Genomic DNA, 24,692 nt, shown 5'->3' on the forward strand with positions numbered 1-24,692 from the left:
AGTGTCATCTCCTCACTCGAATGCCAAGCCAGCCACAGTGGTTTCCTCTCTGAATTTACTTTGAGGAAGGAAAACAGAGCCTGAGGCACCCAAGCAGCCTTAGTAGCATGCAGGATGTTAGGGAAACCTTTATGTGTGCAGTAAAACATCTGTTAGCACAGAAAACAATGTGCCACCTGGAACAGGCTCATACTTGCATGTATATAATCTGATTTTATTCAAAATGTGACTAGTAGCGGTTAATTACGCGGACTACCCACTCATATAAAAATGCCAAATGACACAAAGTGAAACATTTTTAGTGTATATTTCTGATTGCTTATTTACATGTGCAAGCCATTATCACCTATGTTTGCAGTCATTGGGTAATTAAAAATGCCAGCTGTCAGAGAAGGATAAGCATGTGGTGTGTGCATGAGAGAGGGGGGGAGAGAGAGAAAACCTATGGTCTTTCAGACATTGTGAACTTTTATCTCTCAAGAGCCATAACTAACAGGGACAATAGGGAACCGTGCTGGAAGTGTAGAGTTCATGGCATTTTAACCATCTTCAAATAGAAATAGTAACAACAATTAAAAGCAATAAGGATAGGGTATGTTATGCTGTCCTCCAAGCATGGAAGAGGAAGGGAGAAAAAAAAGACGGCAAAAATGAGCTCATTCAGAGTATAAGAAAGGAGTGCAAAATGTATATAGTATCATTTCCAATCATGCATGAGCAAAAACTAGTGAAATAAAAACGGAATCTAAATTACTTTGGAACCTACAAAAACAATGCAAACACTCCCAACTACATATTCAGATTAGCACTTTACCATTGCAGAACCCATTTCGGGCATGGTGCAGATGCTGTGCTCCTTGGAGAACTGTATTGCCACATAAGATCAAAATTCTCATTGCCACTATTCCCAGAATTTTCCATGACAGCATTTAGGGCTTTGGAGCTATTGATCAAGAGGCCAGGCAAGGTCCTTCTGCCCCTCTGTTCTGCTGATGTGAAACACTCCCACTCTCTTTAAAGAAAAACTAGGTAGGCCTTAAGTAAGTAGCACTTGATTGCGGAATTAGATAAAATTTTGTCTTGGTTTATTGCTGGCATTGGTATGTCACTCTGATGTTCCAAATGTTTACCTGTAGTTAGAATAAATCAGTCAACAAAATAGCTTGCTAAAACAATGGTAATCTTAGAGAATATTGACTGAAAGTGATGCTCTGTTTTCCTTGCCTAGTTAATGGGTCATCTTAGAGTAGCTAAATTTAGTCAGTTGAGTAGCCAACTATTTCCAAATAATCTACAAGTATCACTCTGTAGAGAGTGGCTTATCCTATTTTAGTGGCACCATTTCAATTCATACCAGTATTCTTTTATTGTAAGAAAGATATGATTGAGGGTGTCCTAGCTCTGATTCTTTGAAACCAAGATGTAGACACAGTGCAAAAAGAGATTCTTCTAAAACCATATAGTGGATAGCCACTATGATGACTTTGATGGGTTTCTCTGTGGGGTTTTTTTTCCACAAGGACTCAAACCAATAGTCTTCATCAGAACTTGTTATGTAAATAAGTTTGACCAGGTGCTGGGCACTTCAGAGCTTTCACCAAGAGGTGCTCTTTTCCATCTTCCTGCAACAACTGTTATTGGCTGCCATGAGTTATATTTTGACATGAATGCATCTGCTTGCTTGACACTATTGCATAAGGTTCACTTCATGCTATTTAGGATGTCAAAGCACAGAGATGGCAGTAAAGCTGTAGTCAAAGTCACAAGGAGATGTTTGTAACTTTACAGATTACAAGAGTCATTCCAGAACAGTAAATGTCACTGGGATCATCTGTCTTTGCCTCTCTAAATATGCGGGGGGTCAGCAAGGAGCACTATAGCACAGGAATAACCGATTGAATGCTATCCCAGCTTGACTGGCAATGCCAGGATTAGGAGATACGATATTTGACCTGAGGTCCACAGTGAAATAATAGCAGCTGTATGTATGTCATGGTGAGTCATGGCATGTAATCCAAAATTCTGAATTAAACGTTAGAACGTCCTGACTTTTTACATTATACAACAAATGTAGTGAACATGTGGTAAGGTTGATCTAGACCAGTGGCACATCCTAATTATTCAAGACTACTTGGATATTATTGTTGCCCAGCTTATGTCTGCAAACATACAGTACATGTAACGATAGCAGATTTTGGAATAATAATACCTGGCCAGATTTGAACAATATTGGCTGTTTAAGTAGTGAATGACATGCTGTATGTAGCACACAGCATTTTTTATTATTATTATTAAAGGAAACTGATTTCAGTTCACTATTTCCCCGCTGGGCAACTCCTTTGAAAACCTTAGAATTTCTTTTGCCTAGGAATCAAAGCACAACAAAAGTTCCAAAGCTGAACTTCATTACTAATGTGCACAAAATTGAACAGAAAATGAAACAGCTTTATTTTAAGTTCCATGCTCAAGAGATGTAGAAAATTTCAAGTTGCCATGGTACTACATGTTAGAATTAGAATGTGTTCTTGAGCTGTGAGCCACAATTTGTATAATAATAAAGGTGGAACTTTTTTTTTACCATTTCCCTATGCAGACATGTTCAGAAATATTTAGAGTAGCTTGTTAGAATAACAATCAGAGAGATTGGCAGAAAATTACTTTTAGCATATCAGCTAGAGTTGTTCTAGTGATCCAATTAAAGTCAGCAAGTGAAATTTTCTTACCCAAGTGGATCTTAACGCTTAGCTTATCCAATCCTCTGAAGCAAATAGATGTGAGAAACAAGGAAAGTGAAGTGCGTTTCAAATATATCAGCACCTCTGAGTTTCTCAGTAACAGCAATCAATAGGTAGTATAACTGATAACCAAAAATAATTTTGGGAAATGTAATCAAGTAATTTACTTATAGAAATTACAATTAGCTTTTTAAGTGCTTAGATTTTTTTATTATTATTGCTCTTAGTTTTCTCATACACTAACCTTGGCTAAACTATATTAAAAAAAAAACCTGAGCAGATCGGGAAAGAAAAAGCCAAGAAGTATTTGGATGGGAAAGTAGTCAGTAATCACAGAATGATAGGTTAGTCAGAGAAGTTGGAGGGGGAAAAAACATTCTCGAATGTTTTTTGGAAGCAGAGAACCACTTATGTATTGTTCCCAACTGAATTATACAGCTGTAGGACACAGAATGCCCATTTTATTTTTTTTAAATATAACCTCTATAATATTATAGTTTTTATAATGTATAACTTTTATTATCTAACATACCAGTCTGACAAAATAATGGGTTCAATTCATATGCCATGTTAAGCCATAATGAGGTTTGAGTTTAGGATATTGTATGAAAGGCAACCACCTGCAACTTTTTCCGTAAACCTGACTTAGTGCAATGTGTGAACTCTTCCATTGTGTTTAAATTTCAGCAGGTCTTTGTGCCTAAAATTGGTTTTAACATAATGTAACATAAAAAGAAAGCAATAAGAAAAAATAATTTCATAGCAAAAGTTGTCTGTCATGATATGCTCCTAGAACAAGAATTAAAGCTTAGTAGAGGATACATAAAAATGTGGATAACTCATATTTTTTGATACGATTTATATCCAAATGTAGTTGTTCCTAGAAGCCCAGAGAGAAAGAGAAGGACATTAACACAACGATAAGCTTTATTCAATTGCTAATTCATTGATCAAAATTATTAACATTAGTATAATTAATACAAACTATAATTCTTGTCTATTCAAGGATCTCTTTCAGAAATAACATTGAACTGTGGTTTATCATTGCATGCATTAACCTCTGGTTCATATGCAGCTTCACTAAGGAAATTAGAAGCTTTTCCTACCTTTTTCAGTTACTATGTTAATTGTTATGTCAAAATCCTGAACTGGAGTCAATGTTAGCTGCTGTTTAGATTTCCTTCTTCCCTCCCTACTGCCATAAATGATAGTGATGATCTTCTAGGGTTTCAAATATACAAATAGACTGAGGTAAAAATGGTGAAAATAGAAGGAAAACCTCTCCTCAGATTTTTTTTTTTTGAAAACCCCACTTTCACTCATAAATGTTTTTCCTAACCACTATGACACATTTTTGTCTCCTTCGACCAACAATAAATACTGCTGGTTCAATGCATTCATATTAAAGGCCATATGAGATTTTCATTATTTTGTATATTGGGCCAGGAATAATGGTGCTACTAGATTCTGTCTGTGACATGCTTATATACATATTGATGGATCATGCCGTTGCATTTTAAAAGAAATTTGCTGCATATTTCATTTCCTAGTACTCAAATTCAGTCTTAAATTATATTTACTGTTGGAAATAGGGTTTTCTTTTCATTACTTGGATTTACTTTCATGTCATGCTTGCATCTGAAAAGCGACATTTTAGAATTCAGCTTTTGACATGCTGTTTTATAAGTGAGCCAAAGATTGATATGGGTAAAAATTGAAACAGGCTTGCAATATGTTAAATCCTGATAAGAGAATAGAATTCTGTTCATTCAGAAAGGTGGACATTTCACACTGCTAACAGATCTGCTACTAATGAGATCAGTTTTAGTACATGTCTGCACTTCACGTTTAAGCTGCTCCTGCCCTATGCTGATGCCAGCTTGATTCTATACTGATTTATAAAAATCCTGTCTAGACTGAGATGCTTACAAGATATCCCATTCAGACAAAAACTACCACATCTCTTTATCGGATAATTCACCTGCTGCTGTCCACTTCCACTTTCTCTTCAGGAAAGCAATGGACAATTGCCTTCCTTCTTGTTATTACCTCTTACTGGATATAAATACTGTACTTTTATTCATGTATATGGATCTATACGTGTGAATACACACAAACACACACACAGACACACACACACAATCAAAGCATCCACATCTATATATGATATATGCAGTCACTACAATCAGATTGAAAACAGAAGTCCCTTTCTTGTGTTTTCCTGCTTTTACTGTCCAAAATCCACAGCCATGCCTGTTATAGCAAGTGTTTCTCACGTTCTAAACATCTACATGTTTTAACTGCGAGACTACCTGTAGTGAGGAAGACTTGCTATAACACAGGTTGCAGTAGACCCTAATGAGGAAGAAGAGGCCAGGGACCATTCCTATGTTTAGAAAGTAGCTAATCAATCTGCAGTGACATTATAGTGCTGATGACAATTCTCAAGATGACAGAAGCAGGAAAATTGTGTTTTGAAAGCAGTACTGGAAACCTGTTTAGAGGTCATAGGCATAGTGGATAGAGGGGGGTGAGCAGAAAGTGACGTGTCTTTCTAGTACCCTCCAAAAATGATTGCTGGCAAACACTGATGATGGGTCAACCTGGCAGAATAAATAACCCTTAATAAAATCACTGAAAACCCTTTTCTCTCTTGCAGTGCTAAATATTGCCTGCTAATATAATTTACTATTTGAATTTATAATTCAGATATGCTTTTTTTATTTATTTGAACAATTATTGGAACAATTTATAATCCATCCCCATCATTGTGAGAATGATGTAGGTGATACACATGTAATAAAAAAACACAACCTATAGTTGAGTATAGCTTACCCTAGTTGTTGTTGTTGTTGTTGTTAGTTGCGAAGTCTTGTCCGACCCATCGCGACCCCATGGACAATGTTCCTCCAGGCCTTCCTGTCTTCTACCATCCTCTGGAATCCATTTAAGCTCATGCCTACTGCTTCGGTGACTCCATCCAGCCACCTGATTCTCTGTTGTTCCCGTCTTCTTTTGCCCTCAATCTTTCCCAGCATTAGGTTCTTCTCCAGTGAGTCCTTCCTTCTCATTAGGTGGCCAAAGTATTTGAGTTTCATCTTCAGGATTTGGCCTTCCAAAGAGCAGTCAGGGTTGATCTCCTCTAGGACTGACCAGTTTGATCGCCTTGCAGTCCAAGGGATTTGCAGGAGTCTTCTCCAGCACCATAGTTCAATTCTTTGGCACCCAGCCTTTCTTATGGTCCAACCTAGAAAGTATTATCAACCTAGATGGATTATCAATTAATGTACAGGTAATTTCATTAGTGACTGCCTCATTTAGTGATTATTTGCACTTATGATAGTGATGAAAAAATAATTTATCACCAGAGTTTGGATTTACAACTTTTGTAAGTTTGTAAAGCACAGGAAAGCTAAAGTAAGATCCAAAGTACACTTGCAGCTTCACTTAGAAACCATTTCATTTAACAACTGTAGTTGTTAAATGAGAAATATCTGTATGTGATCTGAGAAGTTCTTATTAGATCCAAATTTCAGCAAATAGGACAGGGTGTTAAAGAAAAGGGTGTTTGAGGTCACATACTATTGTTACTTGAGTATAAAGTTCCTTAATGTTTAATGGGTTGATTAGAAATATGTTAGCCAGTTCATTTTTAATATTTACCTTATATTGTCTAGCATGATATTATTCTTACTCTTCACATCTTGAGGGTAAGCCTTGGCAGCCCTTTGTACCCACTAAGGGTACCTTTGTACTTTAGAGGGTTATGATCTGGTTCTCCATATTCATTAAACATTGTCATAGTAATAATGTGGTAACATGATAAAAGGTACCTGCAAAATCTTAATCAGAGCTGTGGTTCGTACGAGAAGATCCTATTGAATTCAGTGAAATGGAACTCTGAGACTATTAAGAAGGGATCAAGAAGGGTCTGAAAAATTGATGCTGCCTTAAGGAGTTTCCACATGGTTCCTTTCTAGTACTCCAGAAGTAGTTCTGCAACTGTGAGATCCCACATTCTCATCTGATCTTGGAAGCTGAGCTATTTCATTTCTGACTGACTTATTTCAAATTTGATGTATCTTGAGTCACTGAAAAGGCAAGCTTTTCCAATTTACAGTTTGGAAGCTCTATAAAATCTGTGGAGGGGCCTTTTTTCATAGAGGCAAGATGCTGTTAATAGAACATAAGAATAATGCTTTGGTGACTTTACTGTCCCCTAACAACTTCCTCTGTGTTGAAAATCACTGTGCAAATAAATGCATACCACATGAGCTAAGACATGAATGTGGTGGAATTTTGATTTAATGTTTTGTGTTTCCTGTTCAATACCTGGATAAAAGGACTGATTAGCTCACCTTACTTTTAATATTTTCAGGTTAGTGGCAATGAAGATTACAGTGAGTTGGTTTCAAGGGACTGGAAAATAGAAATAATCGCAGTGGGGAACTTCTGAGACTTATGGAAATTTCTGGATAAGTAAACCATGATGTTGGCATGTGCTGAGAAAATTCTTTAACTAGCTTCTTCCTGGTTATAACATTGAGTAACACTGATTTCACAAAAGCAAGATAAATACAGATAGCTGTTGAGGTAGGACAGACTAATTAACGAACAAAGTTACATCAGACCTCCCAAAGGCTACATATACATTTCAAAGTTATTTGCCCTTATGAGCCACCACATGGTTGCTGCAGCGACCTCCCCCACTCTGCCTCTCTCCCCCATAACATCCCACTAGAACTCTCCAATACTTGGCCTGCTTCCCACATGTCCATCACTCCTCACACTTATCCTTTGAAGGTCTCTCCACCTCATGTTCTAGAGGGGAGGCAACTTGTGGGCAGGGACCAAATGGTTTAGTTTTGCTGCCTTAGAGAGGTCTGCACAGTGTTGCAGAAACTTCTAAATGTTTTCTGCAGCATTGTGCAGATCTTGTTAAGGCGGCAAAGTGAAGCAGTTTGTTCATGGACTGCATGGCAGCGACCCAAATGTAGCCACCAGGACAAAATGGCAGTCGTTTTTGGAATCGAACCATGAGGCCTCAAAAAAAAAAAAAAAAACCCTAGTCATTCTAGCACTTTGGAAGGCCTCTGAGCTCTTCAAAGGGTAAGTTAGGAGGAGAGTATTTAGCCTGGCGTGGTGGGTATCAGCCCAAGGCTTGGGAGGACTTGGTAGGAGTGGGATAAGGTGTCTAGATGGTCAAGAGCCATCATTGTTTACTGGCAAAGACCATTCAATCAGAGTCAAGGAAAATTTGTCACTTTATTTCTGATCAGAAGCAAAGGGGCTCCCTGTCAGCTAACAAAGGAGCTGGGAGGAGCCCTGAGCAAGACTAGCATTCTATTTTTATACCTCAGGATACAGGAAATGCAAAGCAGCAATACAATGACTGGTTAAGAATTTCTTATGAATAGCATGTATGCAAGTTATGCTGTTCAGCTTGGAATAGCATGTGTGCAAGTCATGCTATTCAACTGTTCCCAGCATGACCTCTACCACCTAGACCCCTGCTTGCTCCTCAACCCCAGCTGCAACAATCTTCTAGGTACTGTTCTAACCACATCCTGCAGAGCTAAGTATAATTTCTTTTGTTTAGCAAAGTATGTTTGGCAGTTTCTTGTTTTATGCTTCTGTGCAGACAGGGTAAAATGAAGTGAGAGCAATATGGAAAGAAAAACAGGCTTCTGTAAAATGGGTGCTCTTAAAGATGAAGTTTAGGAAGATGAATTTGGGGTCCCAAACATGAAGGTTGGGGTTCCATATCTTTATTGGGGTGCAAGATGTGGGAAATGGAGCATGGGGTGTGTCAGGGTTGGGGGAGGATTTGAGAGGGCCAGGAAAGGTGGGCCTGGGCCTGTAATAGGCCTCCAACAGTCTCCCCTATCTAGGGGGCACCCCATGCTCCACTTAATGACTTGCACACTCCTTTTATGTTTCATTGGGGAAAGCAGAGATGGGGGGATTGTTAACATGAGATATTTTACCTGAACACTGCAACATGCAACTGTAATCACAAGATTTGCCCGTATTTCAAAAATGCTGATAAATGGAAAAAATACAATATTTTGAACAATCTCTGTTTCTTCTGGTGTAAAATATGGAATTCAAAACAGTTGTAAAAATAGTAGTCTAAAAACCATTTATCATCAACATATGCATATACATACATACATACATATACATACATATACACATACACACACACACACACACACACACACAGTACTTGTGGGTCTTCCTGACCTTACCTACTTATTGTACGTGCTGCTGCAATTGCTAGATGAATATTTGCTTTAGTTACCAGTTTTTTTCTAGATGTCAGTTGTAATTTGTGATATATAACTGCCATTATAGTACTATTTTGTTTTCCTTTTTGGTGTGTGTCTGAATTTAGTTAAAAGAGATGCTGGTGAACATCAGAAGAGGAAATGTATTTTGTGTTACAATTGAAATGAGTATTGTTATAAATTATTACATAAGCAGCATTTATAGGGCCTTTTGTTGGGCAATGAAAAATCATTTGCTATCTAAACAGGTAACTGTTATGCAGTAGAAAGTTTTCATGGCTAATAAGTCCACGACAAAAGGTACTATTTAATGATGATCCCCAAGTTCTTTTTAATTCTCTATCCAACAAAATTCCAACTCCAACTGCTAGTAGGATGGTAGTCTTTCTAAAGCAGCAGTCGCCAACCTTTCTGGCTTTGTGGACTGGGGGGGGTAGGAGAGAGAGGAGTTGGTTCCGCGTGAGCATTCTCGTGTGCATGCAGCTCCATTTGCGCAAGCAGCAGGCATACATGCCACTCGCACAAACAGAGCTTTGTGCGCATGTGCTTGACTACTGCTCACGCAAGGGTAACTACACGTGCTCACTTACCTGTCACTTCTGTGGCTTGGTTCCAAATGACCTGTGGCCCAATAGTGGGCCACTGCCTGGGAGTTGGGGAGCCCTGCGCTAAAAGAGCAGTCTTGCTATCTGGGGGTCCTTCTGGGTTTGCAGCAGTTGGAGACAATGGCTGGTTTACCAGATACAACGTTTCCTGAATCAGGAGGTGCTGATTTGAGGGATTAGCCCCTTATTATCTCTACATGCAATTTGCACTACCTGGAACTTCCTTGATGATGAATCAGAAGCTACACTAATACATAACACAATTGCCTGCCTGCCTGACAGACAATCGATGCAAACTGCAGGTAACCCTCGACTGCAGGTAACCCTCAGCCTGGGGGGTGAAATTATACGCCCCTCAGAGAGGACTCGCAATTTGGAAGTCCTCCTGGATCCGCAGCTGACTTTAGAACATCATCTGTCGGCTGTGACCAGGGGGGCCTTTGCCCAGGTTCGCCTGGTGCACCAATTGTGGCCCTACCTGGACCGGGAGGCCCTTCGGATTGTCACTCATGCCCTCATCACCTCAAGACTGGACTACTGTAACGCGCTCTACATGGGGCTGCCCTTGAAGAGTGTTTGAAGACTTCAGCTTGTCCAGAACGCAGCCGCGCGAGCGATTGTGGGTGCACCTCGGTACACCCACGTTACACCTATCCTCCACGAGCTGCACTGGCTGCCCATTGGTCTCCAGACATGCTTCAAGGTGCTAGTCGTTACTTTTAAAGCCCTACATGGTATCTTGGGTACTTGAGAGACCGCCTCCTGCCAGTTACCTCCCAAAGATCTATTACATCTCACAGACTAGGCCTCCTCCGAATTCCATCTGCCGGCCAATGTCGGCTGGTGACTCCTCGGGGGAGGGCCTTCTCTGTGGCTGCTCTGGCCCTCTGGAACGATCTCCCCGTGGAGATCCGGACCCTTACTACCCTTCTGACCTTCCGCAAAGCGGTTAAGACCTGGTTGTTCCGGCAGGCCTGGGGCTGTTGAACTATCCAGCCCCATTCGAGGTTTTGGCTGTTGTAGAATTTTAAATTGTTGTTTTTATTTTATTTTTTGTATCCCCTCCCTTTTTTATTGTGAGCCGCCCTGAGTCTCTCAGGAATAGGGCAGCATACAAACTCAATAAATACTAAATACTACAGCCATTCTTTTAATAGCCAAAGTTTCAACAACACTGAAAAAAGTGACCTATGACCGTTTTTCACATTTGCAAGAGTTGCAGCATCACTATGGTCACCTGACCAAATTCGGATGCTTGGCAGCTGGCATTGGTTTATGATGGTTGCAATGTCCGGGCATCATGTGATCACCTTTTGTGACCTTTTGACAAGCAAAGCTAGTGGGAAAGCTAAACTCCCTTAACAACTGTATTACTAATTTAACTGCAGTGAGTCACTGCTATGGAAAGAAAGGTTGTAAAATTGGGCAAAACTCACTTAATAACTGTATTGCTTAGCAATGGAGATTTAGGCTCAATTACCATAATTCAAGGACTACCTGGAATACGATCAAGTGATAACAATATTGTGGGGGTTCCATTGGCTGCCAGTTTGCTTCCAGGAATGCTACTTTATTGACTGTAGAGAAGAGTTACAGAATCTTGTCATCCTGCCAGAATTTCTCTCTGCCTCATTTTATGCCAAACAGAATCAAGTCAGGGTTATTTTGAGTCTGCTTTCCCAGGAATTAATTTTTTACTTTCTTTCAATGATCTTTTAATGGCCTTTAAGAGAAAACCATTCTTTTATCAGGACTGTCTGAACTCCTTGACTATATTACTAGTGGACTGGATGAGTGCTGAAAGACTGAAAATAGAAGTACCAATGGAGAAGTTAGCAAAGCTCATATTCTTTGATTTGTTTTGAATGAAAATATAGTTTGAAGGATCAAGTTTGAGAATCATCTTGAATACTGAATTATGTCAAATCATACACTCCAGACTGCTGATGTAAATGGGAAAAATCTGATAATAAATATTGATATTTACTGTCTTCATCTTTTCCTTTTTACTGTCTTTGGTATTACATCCATTGATGTCTTTTATGTTGATGTTAAGATAGCCAAGGCTTGATTTAGCATCAGCTTGCTTTTTCTTTGTTACATCTATAGCACTTCTCTATTTGTCAATACGCCAAAAGCAAGTATTAAGACTGAAATATCCACAGTGGAGCTGTTGCTGGTGACGATGGCAGAATTTGCAGAGATTACAAAATTGATCTATTTGATTAGAGAAAAGACAGTAACTACATTTTGTAGTGACAAGAAACCAGAGGGGGTATTCAGCAGGTTCTGACTAGTTCTGGAGAACAGGTAGCGGAATTTTTGAGCAGTTCAGAGAACCGGTAAATACCACCTCTGACTGGCTCCACCCCCATCTATTATCTACCTCCCAAGTCCCAGCTGATCAGGAGGGAATGGGAATTTTGCAGTAACCTTCCCCTGGAGTGGGGAGGGAGTGGAGATTTTACAATATTCTTCCCCTGGAGTGTGGAGGGAATGGAAATTTTACAGTATCCTTCCCCTGCCATGCCCACCAAGAAAGCCATGCCCACCAAGCCATGTCCACAGAACCGGTAGCAAAAATTTTGAATTCCACCACTGTGTGAAACCCTTCATGGACTTTTTTGTTGAAACAGAAAAAAATGAACTTGTGATTTATAGGCTTGATGAGTAGAAAGGGTGGAATATGGAAAGAAGGTAGCTGCAGCAGTGATAAACAGAGTCACAATGAGAGAGAGAGGATAAAATATAAATGAATTTATAACTACTTTAAAGAAGACTAAAGTCCACCTCTATATATAATATATTCTATTATCAGTTTTCTTTTACTTTTTTTTTACATTCATTCCCCTTTTCTCTAAATTTCTATTGTTTTTATTCTGTGAAAATATTTTAGTAAAAATAATTAAAAACACAAGAGCAAGTGTTCTGGCAGCAGTAATATACCAAATTTAACATTGTACAAGCCTATCCACGCTGCTATATCTGCATATCTTCCAGTGATGGGTTTCAAATTTTTTTAGAACCTCTTCTATAGGTGTGGCCTGCTTTGTGGGAGTGGCCTGCTGGCCATGTGACCAGGTGGGAGTGGCTTGCTGGCCGTGTGACTGGGTGGGAGTGGCTTGCCAGCCGTGTGACTGGGTAGGCGTGGCCAACTTGTAAAATGTGGTGAAATCACTTAACAACACTCTTGCTTAGCAACCAAAATGTTGGCTCAGAAACTCTGACATTGGAAGCATGCAAGTCTTAAAGCTGTCAAGTTACAAGACCCTTGCACCCCTAACCCTTTAGAAAAAAAACCCCAGGGGTGTTCAAACTTGACAGCTTTAAGACTTGTGGACTTCAACTCCCAGAATTCATTCTCTCGCTCTTCATCTTGATGATAGCAATAGCAGTAGACTTATATACCGCTTCATAGGGCTTTCAGCCCTCTCTAAGCGGTTTACAGAGAGTCAGCATATTGCCCCCAACAATCTGGGTCCTCATTTTACCCACCTCGGAAGGATGGAAGGCTGAGTCAACCCTGAGCCGGTGAGATTTGAACCGCTGAACTGCTGATCTAGCAGTAGCCTGCAGTGCTGCATTTAACCACTGCGCCACCTTGGCTCAACCAAGGTGTGGACGGGCGAGGGGAGGGAACTGGAATCGGTTCTAAATGGCACTGTAGATTTGTGGAACCTCTTCTACAGAAGTAGTTAGAACTGGCAGGAACCCATCCCTGATATCTTCTGCAGCAAAACCTTATTTTCATTGAACTCTCAATCTGACATTTCCCTTCAAATGTCCTGAAGTTCAAATGGCAGAATTCCAAGCCTTTGAATGTTCTGGAATCAGAGGTCCAACACATCTGAAAGAGAAAAGATTGTGAGTAAACTGCATGATTTTGCAGGGCTCTTAAATCCACATCTTAGGACAATAGGTTTCAGAATTCAAAGCTGAAACATAGTTTGTTTGTCTGAAGCAAATGACACTGAAATCAGGACAGAATTATGAGGGAATGTTTGAGGTCAAGATGCCAGTATTAAAGAGTAAATAAAACATTCTATTTCAATATTTGCAAGAGCTGTACATTCATACTGTTTCTAATTGTGCTAGCACTGTCATGGAATTTCAATAAATAATTCAGTATCTTCTCTTATTACGTTTTCAGAGTTCACTTTCAGTTCTTAGTTGCCATTAATTTTAGTTAGTCTGAAATAGTATTTAAAATGATGGAAATGTGGTTGAGATTCATTCCCACTTGCAGGGATGCTCACAAAGCAAGGTGCCCAGGGATCCTAAACACTAATTGAAAATCAGATGTACATAATTTATATTACATGCATAATAACTGTTGCTAGTGAATTCCAGAATTGCTTTGAGAAATTAAAAAATGGTTGCACTAACATAGTAAAGCATCTCTTCTAAAAGTCTCTTCCTACAATTCATTCTCATACGACGAGCAATTTTTTAGCAACTTAACGCACTTCAAATTTAAAAATTCTTAACAATAAATAAAATAATGCTAACTGTGTACTTACATAACCTATATAAAAATGCTGATGTTTCTACTTTTCTTGAGTTTTCTGTTGTCCAGCTACAGTTTGATGTCTTTTCCCTGCTGTTATGTCCAATCATAGTGATGCAGGATGCAGAATGTATGATAGTTGTCCTTTCTATTCCATTTTATTTGTGTGTGTGTGTGTGTGCATGTTCTTTGAACTATTTTGAATTAACTTGGTGCCACTTTTAGCATAAATTGCCCATGGGTCTCCGAATCTTTTCCCCACTTGTGCCCAACAATCATATAAAAGTAGTCCAGCAATCTCTTTTTTCTACCATGAACTGATGACATTGCTATCACCTTATAACTGACCAACATTTGAGGCACTTCTTCTTAACTGTTCTGGTATTCAAATAGAGTTTGTCCCTTCAGGCAGCAAGCCAGAGCAGTTTTACTGAGGCTTGTTGCCAGATCAGCAACAAACCAGCGAAGTTGACATACTTTAATAGCTACTCACTGTTGCAGTCGGATAACTCCCATAGGGATAGGATCAACACATGACTTTAGGTTGCTATAGGTAAAGCTCCTCTCTTTTGATCTCTGGGCGCACTATTTCAATTTGGGCAGGGCAAGAAATTCTTTTATCTAAATTTTCCAGCAAAATTTTGTATGACTGACCACCTCCCCCTCCCCCCCTCTCTCTCTCACACACACACATACACACACAATTTCTACTACATCCTATTAAATTCTATCTTAAGAACTGACTACTCTTAAGTGGTACCAACCTATACAATATGTTTAGTTAGAATGAAGTTGTTAAGAATCTGAAATTCAGGTAAGGGAAGTAGGAACAAGAATCTGCCTCTTCTTCTGTGTATAGCCAAATCACAAACGCTCTTCCTTCTGAGAGTATACATACACACACACACACACACACACACACACACACACACACTTTAAAATACATAAGGGTTTAATAAACAGTGTATTGTCTGTTTCAATTTACTTATGCAAAATATTAATGATAATGATGATAACGACAACAACAGCAAAAACAGAACAAATGCAGAAAACGTGCAAACTTTTGAATATGTACCATGTTTTACATCCACGAAGTGGCATTGACAGCTTGTACCTGCCAAGAAAAATAGGGGCAGAGGGCTATTGCAAATCCATCAAACTGTAGAAGAAAAAAAACAAAGTTTGAATGATTATGTAAACCAAAGTACAGAAAAATTGCTGCAGGCTGTGAAAATGGAGAATATTATAAAAACAACAGAAACAAAGGCAGAATATAAGGAAAAACAGCTGGATGACAGATTAAGTAGATAGAAAACCAAAGCTTTTCATGGACAACACTTGAAAAACATTGAGGGAAAATGTGATAAGTTGACATGGAAAGAAATGGAAGGTTTAATACTTGCTGCTCAAGAACAAGCACTACAAACTAATGCCCTGAAAGCGAAGATACAAAAATCCACTGACAATCCAATTTGCCAACTTTGCAACAACAAAGTTGAAACTATTTCACACTTAATATGTGAATGCAGAAAAATTGTGCAAACTGATTACAAAGCTAGACATGATTGAGTTGCTAAATTAGTCCACTGGTCATTATTTAAAAAATATGCCCTACCTTTATCCGAAAAGTCACAGGAACATAAAGTGAAAAAAGTTACCGGAAATGAGAAGGTGAAGTTCTTGTGGGACTTTTGAATACAGACGGATCGTCATCTGGAACATAACACGCTAGATATCACGGTTGTCGAGGGCCGAAGAGTACAGTTTATTAATATCGCTGTATCAGGAGACGCCAGAGTAGAAGAAAAAGAACTGGAAAAAAATCACGAAATATTGCGACCTAGCCATCAAAACAGTTATGGATGAAACATGTAACAGTGATACCCATTGTTATCGGGGCACTTGGCACCATGTCCAAGAATTTTACAAAACACATCAAGAAATTGCAGCTCCCTGCAATAACACCAGCGGAACTGCAAAAAACTGCACTACTTGGAACATCTTATATTTTAAGAAGGTACTTGGTTGATACCTGGGATGCTGGCAGCAATCAAAATCAACCATTAGCATCAGTCAATGGTATTTGTGACACATTTTAAAATGTTCAGTTGACTGTGTTTCATGTTTAATGAATAAAAGATAATAACAACAACTGTGATTATACTAATGTTTACTTATATATAATGAAATTCTTGCATCATTTATTTATACATACCAGTATAAATACCATCTTTCATCTTCTGATTTCTACATCTTTTAACTAACCATTGATAAAACAACTTTCTAAAGGACATTGAAGACATAATTATTTTGCAGAAATTTGAAGAGTTATGTAATAAAATGCCAGGTTTAAGTGTGGACGAGGATGCATTTATATGATGTTTTTGTTTTATATAGTTTTGCTAGCTGTAGATAATTTTTTAGAATCAACAGTACAGAAATAATTCATAATTCAGAAATACTGAATAACCACCAATCACCCACCAAGGAACTTTGGGGACCTTTCTGGGGTGGAGGTAATAAAATGACCTTAAGATTGAGGTTAATAATAATATTAACATTCATTTAATTTGTTTAGGCTTCTGGACTACTACTACATTCATGTCGGAAGCGCCTACCAAGTGTTGAAAGGATTAGCCAGTGACATCACGGTTGCCAAGGGGAATCCCGAGAGGGCTCCTTTCATGTCTCTGATACCTTCCCATAAAAGGGGTGCCCATTTATCTACTTGCATTCACATGCTTTTGAACTGCTAGGTTGTCAGGAGCTGGGACAAACTGATAGGAGCTCATTCCATCATTTGGCTTACTCTCACGTTTTGAACTGCTGAGATGTCTACCTCTCAGTGGTCTTCTGATTCCGTGTTCTAAACACGAGAGCCAACACAGCCCTTTGGACCTCTGGAAAGCAACAGAAAAAGTGTTGGCCAAATTCCTACCTCTCCACCATTGCAAAATCCAGTTGGACCAGGTTTAATTTTTGCTTTCTGAAATGCCTTTTTGAAAATGCACACAACCTTTGGCCGATGTAAAAAAAAAAGATCCCATGAAAATGTATGATACACCTTTTTATGAATAAATATTCATTTTTATGTTATCAGCTCAATCTAAAGAGGAAAATTCATAAGTAGTATACAAGCTGCTATGGCACTTGTCAATTCCACAGCAAGTTATCTTGTGCAGGGAGGAAGAAGATCAGGGACTCATACATGCAAGAATTCTTTCCCAAAGCTTTTCATTTCATTTGCTGGAGATGTTGGGGGAATGGAAATCACAGCCTTTCTCATTTCCTATTTCTCTGCTTCACTTATGATACACTGAAGCATCCTGCTTGTATCATAGACATTCTGTCTATCATTGTTCATCAAGTGTCAAAGCATTCTCCACTGTTTTGACTATACTGTGGTTGGCTTGAACTGTAAATAATAAAATGATGTATCAGTATTTTTTTAAAATGAAAGCTTTACTTATGCTTTCTAGGGTAAGAAAATTGAATTTCAACTCTCTCTCAGCAGGAAATTTCAGCAGGCATGTATTTGTAAGGAGTGGAAGATGGTTCATTAACAATTGGGAACAAGTGACCATTTCCTACAGGTTCTGGTGCTATTTTTTGTCCTAAATTATCTCCCTATCCTGCTTTTTATTTCCATGCATCATCAAAGCCTAATTCAATCAATCATTGCAAATTTTCAGTGTTATTTTCTTCCCTCTTTTTTATTTTTCATTGTTTTCCTTAAATAGTATCATAATTGTTCTTTTAAACCATATAAACCTCCTCCATTTTCCCACTATTTATAACATGGTATAATCCAGTCTTGGAAAGGAACAGGGGAGATTTTTTTCCTTATAGAACTCAGTTGTGCTATCCTGTATCAGAGATTTTTCAGTATCTCAAAATACTATAGTGATAATTTTTAGCTGAGCAAAAAAAGGCTATTTCATTCATTCCTGTTATAGCAACCCCAATTATAACAATGGTTGTTCCCTTCTTAGGGAGTTAATCCTTACCCTATCTTAATTTAATGCTGATGACTTTAAGCTACTTAATAAAATGATTTAAATAAAATATATAAAATTTTAGAAAAGGAATTTTTAGGGATACAATCCTATTCCAAACCACCTTGAGCCTAGTAAGAGAATTTCCATTTTACTTTGAGTTTAATTATATTAGCCTTCATTCTGGCCTATTATTAATTACTAATTTTCAGCACAATATAGCAGCTTAGCGCTGCATCTATCCTGATTTGACCCCTTCCAGCATGGCTATCTGCAATATGAATTTCTAGACACTTCATTCTGAATCTTTGGAGAAGAGGAAGCTGAACTGGCAGAATCCCTAGGAAAGATGCCCATGAGGTTCAGCACTGGTCTCCTACTGCCACCTTCTGGAACCCACTCTTTAATTATGGCAAAGAACACTTAAGGATGGTGTCTCCGTTCCCAACCCAGGCAGGTAATCAAAGCATTCGAAGAAAGTGTCCAACTCTCAGCTACTTTCCGGATCAGAGGAAGATTACTTTGATTAACCAAAAGAACCAAAGTATAATAAATAATAACTCCCAATTCTCAAGCAGCGGCCATCAATCTTCCACAGTAAACTGCAAGCAAAATTCTGGAAGATTTGCCACTCAATGAATGTGTTTTATTTTTTTGGTGGGGTGTGTGTGTGGGGGGGGGGGAATAGCATTCATGTTTTATCCATTCAAATGGGAGTGATATAGTCCTCCTCCTATGAATGAAAGAGATTTGTTTCTCCCAAACGCCTTTTCAGAAAAAAATAAGAAGAAACAATCCTTTATTTTTAGAGTTACATCTTTAAGAAAAAAAAATTAAAAATTAGTGCAGAGAACATTACTGGGAGCACAGATAAAATGGATGTACAATAAAATAGAGGAAAAAGATTTCTAAGTTCATTGGTTTATATAAGGAGTGAAATGAGAAGGAACCTCAATCCCAGAAAATGGCCGTTTGGAGCTATGTTACTTTGTTTTTAGATTCTTGCACAATGATATTTCTTTATGTTGGGAAATTACTCTGGGTAATTTCCAATTTAATCTGTACCCATCTACTCTAGTCAAGCCCTACCTCCAAATCAGAGCAAGTAATCAGCTCAACTAGCGAAATTATTGGTTCATGTTTCTTTATGTAACATCTGCAAAGATAAAAAGGGGAAAGGGGGAAAATGCAGGTAGAAATATATAGATAGAGAGAGACATGACAATTAGCAGGAATATACATTATCTCTATGTTAAAAGCATACAAAACTTTCTAGAAACAGTACTGTGAATAATTAGGAGGACAGTGCCAAAAGGTGCAGCTTTTGGTTATTCTAATAGCAGAGCAAAGATGGAAAATGTGATCCCAGGTGACCCTTCCTCTATTCTACACTATTTAAGAAACAATTTGGTGGGTGGGGACAATGTATCCAACACCTTGCAGGTACTCCTTGACTTACAGCCATTCATTTAGTGACTGTTCAAAGTTACAATAGCATTGAAAAAAGTGACATGACCATTTTCCACACTTACGACTATTGCAGCATCCCCATGTTCAAGTGATCAAAATTCAAATACTTGGCAACTGACATATATTTATGATGTTGCAATGTCTCAATCATGTGATCATCAGTTGTGAACTTCTGATAAGCAAACTCAATGTGGAAGCCAGATTCACTTAACAACAGTGTTACTAACTTAACAACTCGAGTGATCTAACAACAAGGTCTTAAAATGGGGTGAATTTTGGGCCCAATTATGGTCATAATGTCAAAACTTACTCTACTCCATAGTTGGACCTGTTATGACACTCAGTTTGCCAAACAGCAAGAGGGGATGAGGGGAGGTGATTTCCTAAGCGGGAGGGAAGCTTCCGAATGCAAGAGAGGCTTCTGTTGCTGTGGGGATGTTTAGACACCAAGGTTAAGTTATGAAATGTTTGAGCAGACCAGACAATCTTTTCCAAAAACAAAAGAACTGAAACCAATTGGTAAACTATGAACTGTGGGTGGCCTGAAGGGGGAAAAGGGGTTTTACCTATGTGGGTTTTCGCGGAAAAATCTAAGAAGTGACTTTGCTTCTGCTGTACCTAGATGGATCTTTCAATAAAGCTACGCTCTTGGTAATCTAAAAGAGCTGAGAGTTTCTTTAGTTGAAATGGGACAGTTGACACATAAGTCAAGCACTACCTGTGTTCTTCAAATAGATGTTTGGGAGAGGTGCATCTTTCCCTCTCCCTTACAAACTCTTTCATGCTCTTTTCTAACAACTTTAGGACAGGAATGTATCTGCAGGTGTATGCAACTTAACAATGTATTTTGAAAAATGTCAAGAGTGCCAGTTAAAAGGGTGACCTTTTGATATTGTTTAATAGTTCAAAGCGATTGGTGTTCAGTGGTTGATAATTAACAGGTAATACTATCAAACTGCCATTATGTGGCCTTTGAGACCACAGCAGTGGAGAGCCGCCCTCTCCCCACAAGGTTAGAGATTTCTTCCCTGGTGCTTTCTGAGGTTGGAAAATTCCAATCTTGCAAAGTTATGAAAGGAGATGCAGAGTCCTGGATAGGATGGGAGGAGTTTTGGATCCAATCCTTGTACAATCTCCTGCCACATCCCCAAATTAGGCCAAAAATCTGGACAGTATGAGAGCTGCTCTAAATTAATTTCTCTTTTCCTGCAAGGGGAACTATATTTTAGGAGAGAGTAGAAAAATGTAAACATTTTTCTATCTTCATTTCCATCCCTTTGGTCTGTAGCTGACAGAGCATTGGATATATTGGCATGCTTTGACCTTGGCATGAGCCCATAGCTACCAATATAAAAAAAAAAACACGTTTCATCGTTGACACACAGTCACCCTTACATGCAGTATGCATTTGCTTTGGCTGAATCCTCAGTTAGTAACCAAAATGGACACATCAAAGCAATTCTGACCTCTTCCAATATGTCTTGTATCAAACATTTGGAATCATTTCAGAGCTTCAAAGGGTGCTTTTTTGGTTCTTTTCCTGTCCACTCAACATATTTTTGAACTGTCTCTCAACTCCATAGAAAGAAAACTTCAAGTTGGGAGCAGGGAAAGAGAAGAATGTAGTCTGGTGATCAATAGCATCCAGCCATATAATTCACTTCAATTTACATTTATTTTTGGTTACAGGCCAAAATTCTGTTTTAATTTTTAATTCCAGCAGCAAACAGTATAATAAAGTAAAAATGCCTAAAAGGTAAGCTGGGTAATTAATTGCTTTTTAATATAGGAAGCAGTCTATCAGATTGTATGTATATACTTGGAGATTCTTTATATTTTGAACCTGTTTTGAATTTTCAAAGAATTTGTCAGGTAATAGAAAAACAGAATTAGTTTCATAGAATAACCAGAGCAGTTTGAAGGGATGGTATTAATTCAGGGGGCCCTGTACGGACAGTTCAGCAAATAGATAACTCTGATTTAAGAGTAGGTCTTCAAAGGAAAGGTTACTTTATTTCCCTTCCAGAATCTTGATGAAGCCTGATGAAAGTAAATGTCTATGATGAGAACAGCAAAGATGCCTTATTACCTTTAGGAATAGTGGGGGAAACCCCAAATAATACATTCTGCTACTATTGTTCTGCAAATTTCCATCTGGGATATGTTGCTTAACCTTTTCTAGAACTCTTAGGCCACAGTATTCTCAAAGATTAGCTAAGAATCTACATGCTTTTTTCCATGACGAATCAAAATTTGTTGACAAGGATTACCTGGTTTAAGAATCTGTCAGGCCCCACGAACTACACATGAATAACAGAATAATAGAGTTGGAAGGGACCAACCGTCTGTACAATTTCAGACAAATGGTTGTCCACTTTCTTCTTTAAAACCTCCAGTGTTACTTATGAGCAGTTTTCTTTATTGTTCTTCACTTGCAGACAGAATCTTGTCACACTAAAGCAACTGTTCGCATAACTACAGATATACCCATGAAACATATGGAGTTCAGCCTTTTTAACCCTCTTCCTCCCACCAAACTTTCCAAGCTTCACTGACTCTTTGCCTCTGGAAAGCAGCCTCTCCTTCCTGGGAAGCCAACTTATATTCCACCACAAAATCTCTACCCACCCCGAACAAATAATTTTAGCCAGTATTTCAGAATATAACTAAGGCTGTGCAATGTGTCTTGGAGTCTGAAGGGGTGTTCCCAGCAGGACTCTTAGGAGCCGAAACTTTGAAAGAGTTATGACATTGATAGCAGCTAGTTGATTTTATGTAATCAAACATGAAATTAAACATGTGAAATCACATCTAATTATTTATTCAGATTTCTAATATATAACTAGAATATAATTTTCAATTAATATTAAGTATCAATAGGCTGGAGACATTAATACTAAGTAATTAATTGAAGACAAAAGCCTTTACTGTATAGCAGATATTTTGATGCAATCTACAGGATTTTTTAAATGTCTTATTTAATTTTTGATAATAAACTAAATACCATTACCATTACCATTGATATTTGAAATCATAATAGTAATTAATATTTTTCTCCTTTTATCTTTTATCTAAACTTTAAATTGTTAATAATCTTTAGTCGATTCTGTACAAGTATCACCGTATCAAAATAACATAAAGGATTATGTACATATATTTTACAATAATATAAGAAAAGAACAATTATAACTTGGAAAAGCTAGGATCAAATATTTCAAATACAGCTTGGTCCAATTGAATGAAAAACACTTTATGTTCTTCAAGCATATAGGATTGTTTTCTAATTTTCCAATGCTCAATAGCTTTTGTTGACTTAACTGATTTCTATCAAATTTTCTTAATATTTAATATCAAAACCATTTTTTCTGTGAAAGGAGAAAAAGTATATATAAAAAAGAGACACTTCTAATAATTTTGCTTTGAACATCCAATTCTGTCCAATTCAACTTAGATTTGTCAATACAAAATCATACCAATAAACCAAACAAAGGGAATGCGTATTCAATTAGCAAGCTTCCGTAGGTCATGATAGATCATATTTATAAGTCAAAGGGTGTGCCAGATTAAAGAATTAGGGAGAGGAGCAATGAACCAAAAGCAGATTGATGATATGTGGAGAAAAGAGAAAGAATGCAGCATGTGCGGAAAGGGATGGTAGCCAAAAGCTGTAACCAAAAATTAACTAGCAAACCAGTGGAAAGGAGTGGCAGGTGCAAATCCAAAGGGCAGAAAAGCATGATCTCAGATCACAATTGGGCAGGAGTGAGGACACCGAAGTGTAAGTAAAAATAGGAAAGTCTTCCTAACAACATTTACCTGCCACAATAACACTCCATTTATTTGTCCTAGTGAATCAACTAATGTTTTTGTGTACTACTCCTATGTTTTTTATGATGCTTTCCCTTTTAGGAACCTTTCCTTTGTACCATCATTCAAATATCTACACATGGCAAACTGCTGCTTCCCAGACGAGAGGAATTCTTTGTGTGATTCTTTTCTCCAACTTTCCAAATTTATTCATGTAGAGTATTTTTTTTTTTATTTGTCACTCCCAGGATCCCCATATGCCAAATAAAATGAAAAAGCGACCTGTGAACAGACTACAATAGGCCAGCTTGGAAGTAGCAACAATTACAACAGAGATACCTAACATCCTAGATTTTGTGTAGGAATTTTTTAAATGAATGCTCTCTTTCTTTCTTTTCCTAAAAAGCCTAATTTTCTTCATTTTTTTTTCTTCCCTAAACTTGACTTCAAGCCTAATGTTCTATCTGTTTAATAGCTGTTTATAAAATCTGATCCATTCTCTCCAAGTCTAGAGAATGCTCACTGCCAGTTTATAAGACGTCGGCTAGTAATGGTATGTAATGCCTCTGATCTAGCCAGAGTTGTGTTTGAAAACAAAACCAAAAAGAATTTATATGCTCAGAATAGAATGAATCAAAGGAATCCATGTAGTTATCCTAAAGGAATGTAGGGTTTATTTTTATTGTTTAGCCAAACTTTTTTATCTTAAAGTAATTGATTGTTTAATTCTCTGTTGATTTCCTATTATCTGTAGGCTGGCATAGATGGAGAAAGCATTGGGAACTGTCCATTCTCACAGCGTCTTTTCATGATACTTTGGCTCAAAGGGGTTGTATTCAATGTAACCACAGTTGATCTGAAAAGGTAAATGTTATCAATTAAAGTAAGACTGTAAGTTTTTGGCCCTCTTGGAAGGATGTTTTTTTGATTAATGTTATTACATTAATTTATTCCCATCTATATTAGGAATCTTCATTTTCTCATGTTAATAAGAAAATCTTACCCTTTTTAATTATATGGCACTTATTAAGATAGCTACTCAGAAAAAGACGAAGAATTGAATCATTACAAAAGAGGAATAATATGAGTAAGAGCATACGTGATTAAACATATATTAATGTATTGTTCTTGGTTTCCACAGAAAGCCTGCTGATTTACATAATTTAGCTCCTGGGACCCACCCACCATTTCTGACTTTTAATGGAGAAGTCAAGACAGATATAAACAAGATTGAGGAATTTTTGGAGGAAACTCTTTCACCTCCAAAGTAATGTATATTATCT

At 37.9% G+C, this 24,692-nt stretch overlaps 1 protein-coding gene and 1 pseudogene across 4 annotated transcripts in view; both read left to right on the top strand.

Moving 5' to 3' along the window:
- Nucleotides 1-24,692, top strand: part of CLIC5 (CLIC family member 5) — a 78,366-nt gene that overhangs the window by 18,266 nt on the left and 35,408 nt on the right. For 3 of the 4 annotated variants that reach the window (XM_014062563.2, XM_087716743.1, XM_014062573.2), the window contains exons 2-3: nt 24,164-24,273; nt 24,551-24,676. In XM_014062563.2, the coding sequence (XP_013918038.2) occupies nt 24,164-24,273; nt 24,551-24,676 (236 nt within the window). Of the gene's footprint in view, nt 1-8,096; nt 8,284-24,163; nt 24,274-24,550; nt 24,677-24,692 lie in introns of those variants that run through there. The other variant, XM_087716742.1, reaches the window with a different exon arrangement.
- On the top strand, nt 15,125-16,003 carry LOC148045613 (uncharacterized; annotated as a pseudogene).

This window comes from Thamnophis sirtalis, unplaced genomic scaffold (assembly GCF_051295495.1).
Source record: "Thamnophis sirtalis isolate CommonGarterSnake01/CBP01778 unplaced genomic scaffold, rThaSir2_p1.2 scaffold_5, whole genome shotgun sequence".
NCBI classification, from domain to species: Eukaryota; Metazoa; Chordata; class Lepidosauria; order Squamata; family Natricidae; genus Thamnophis; species Thamnophis sirtalis.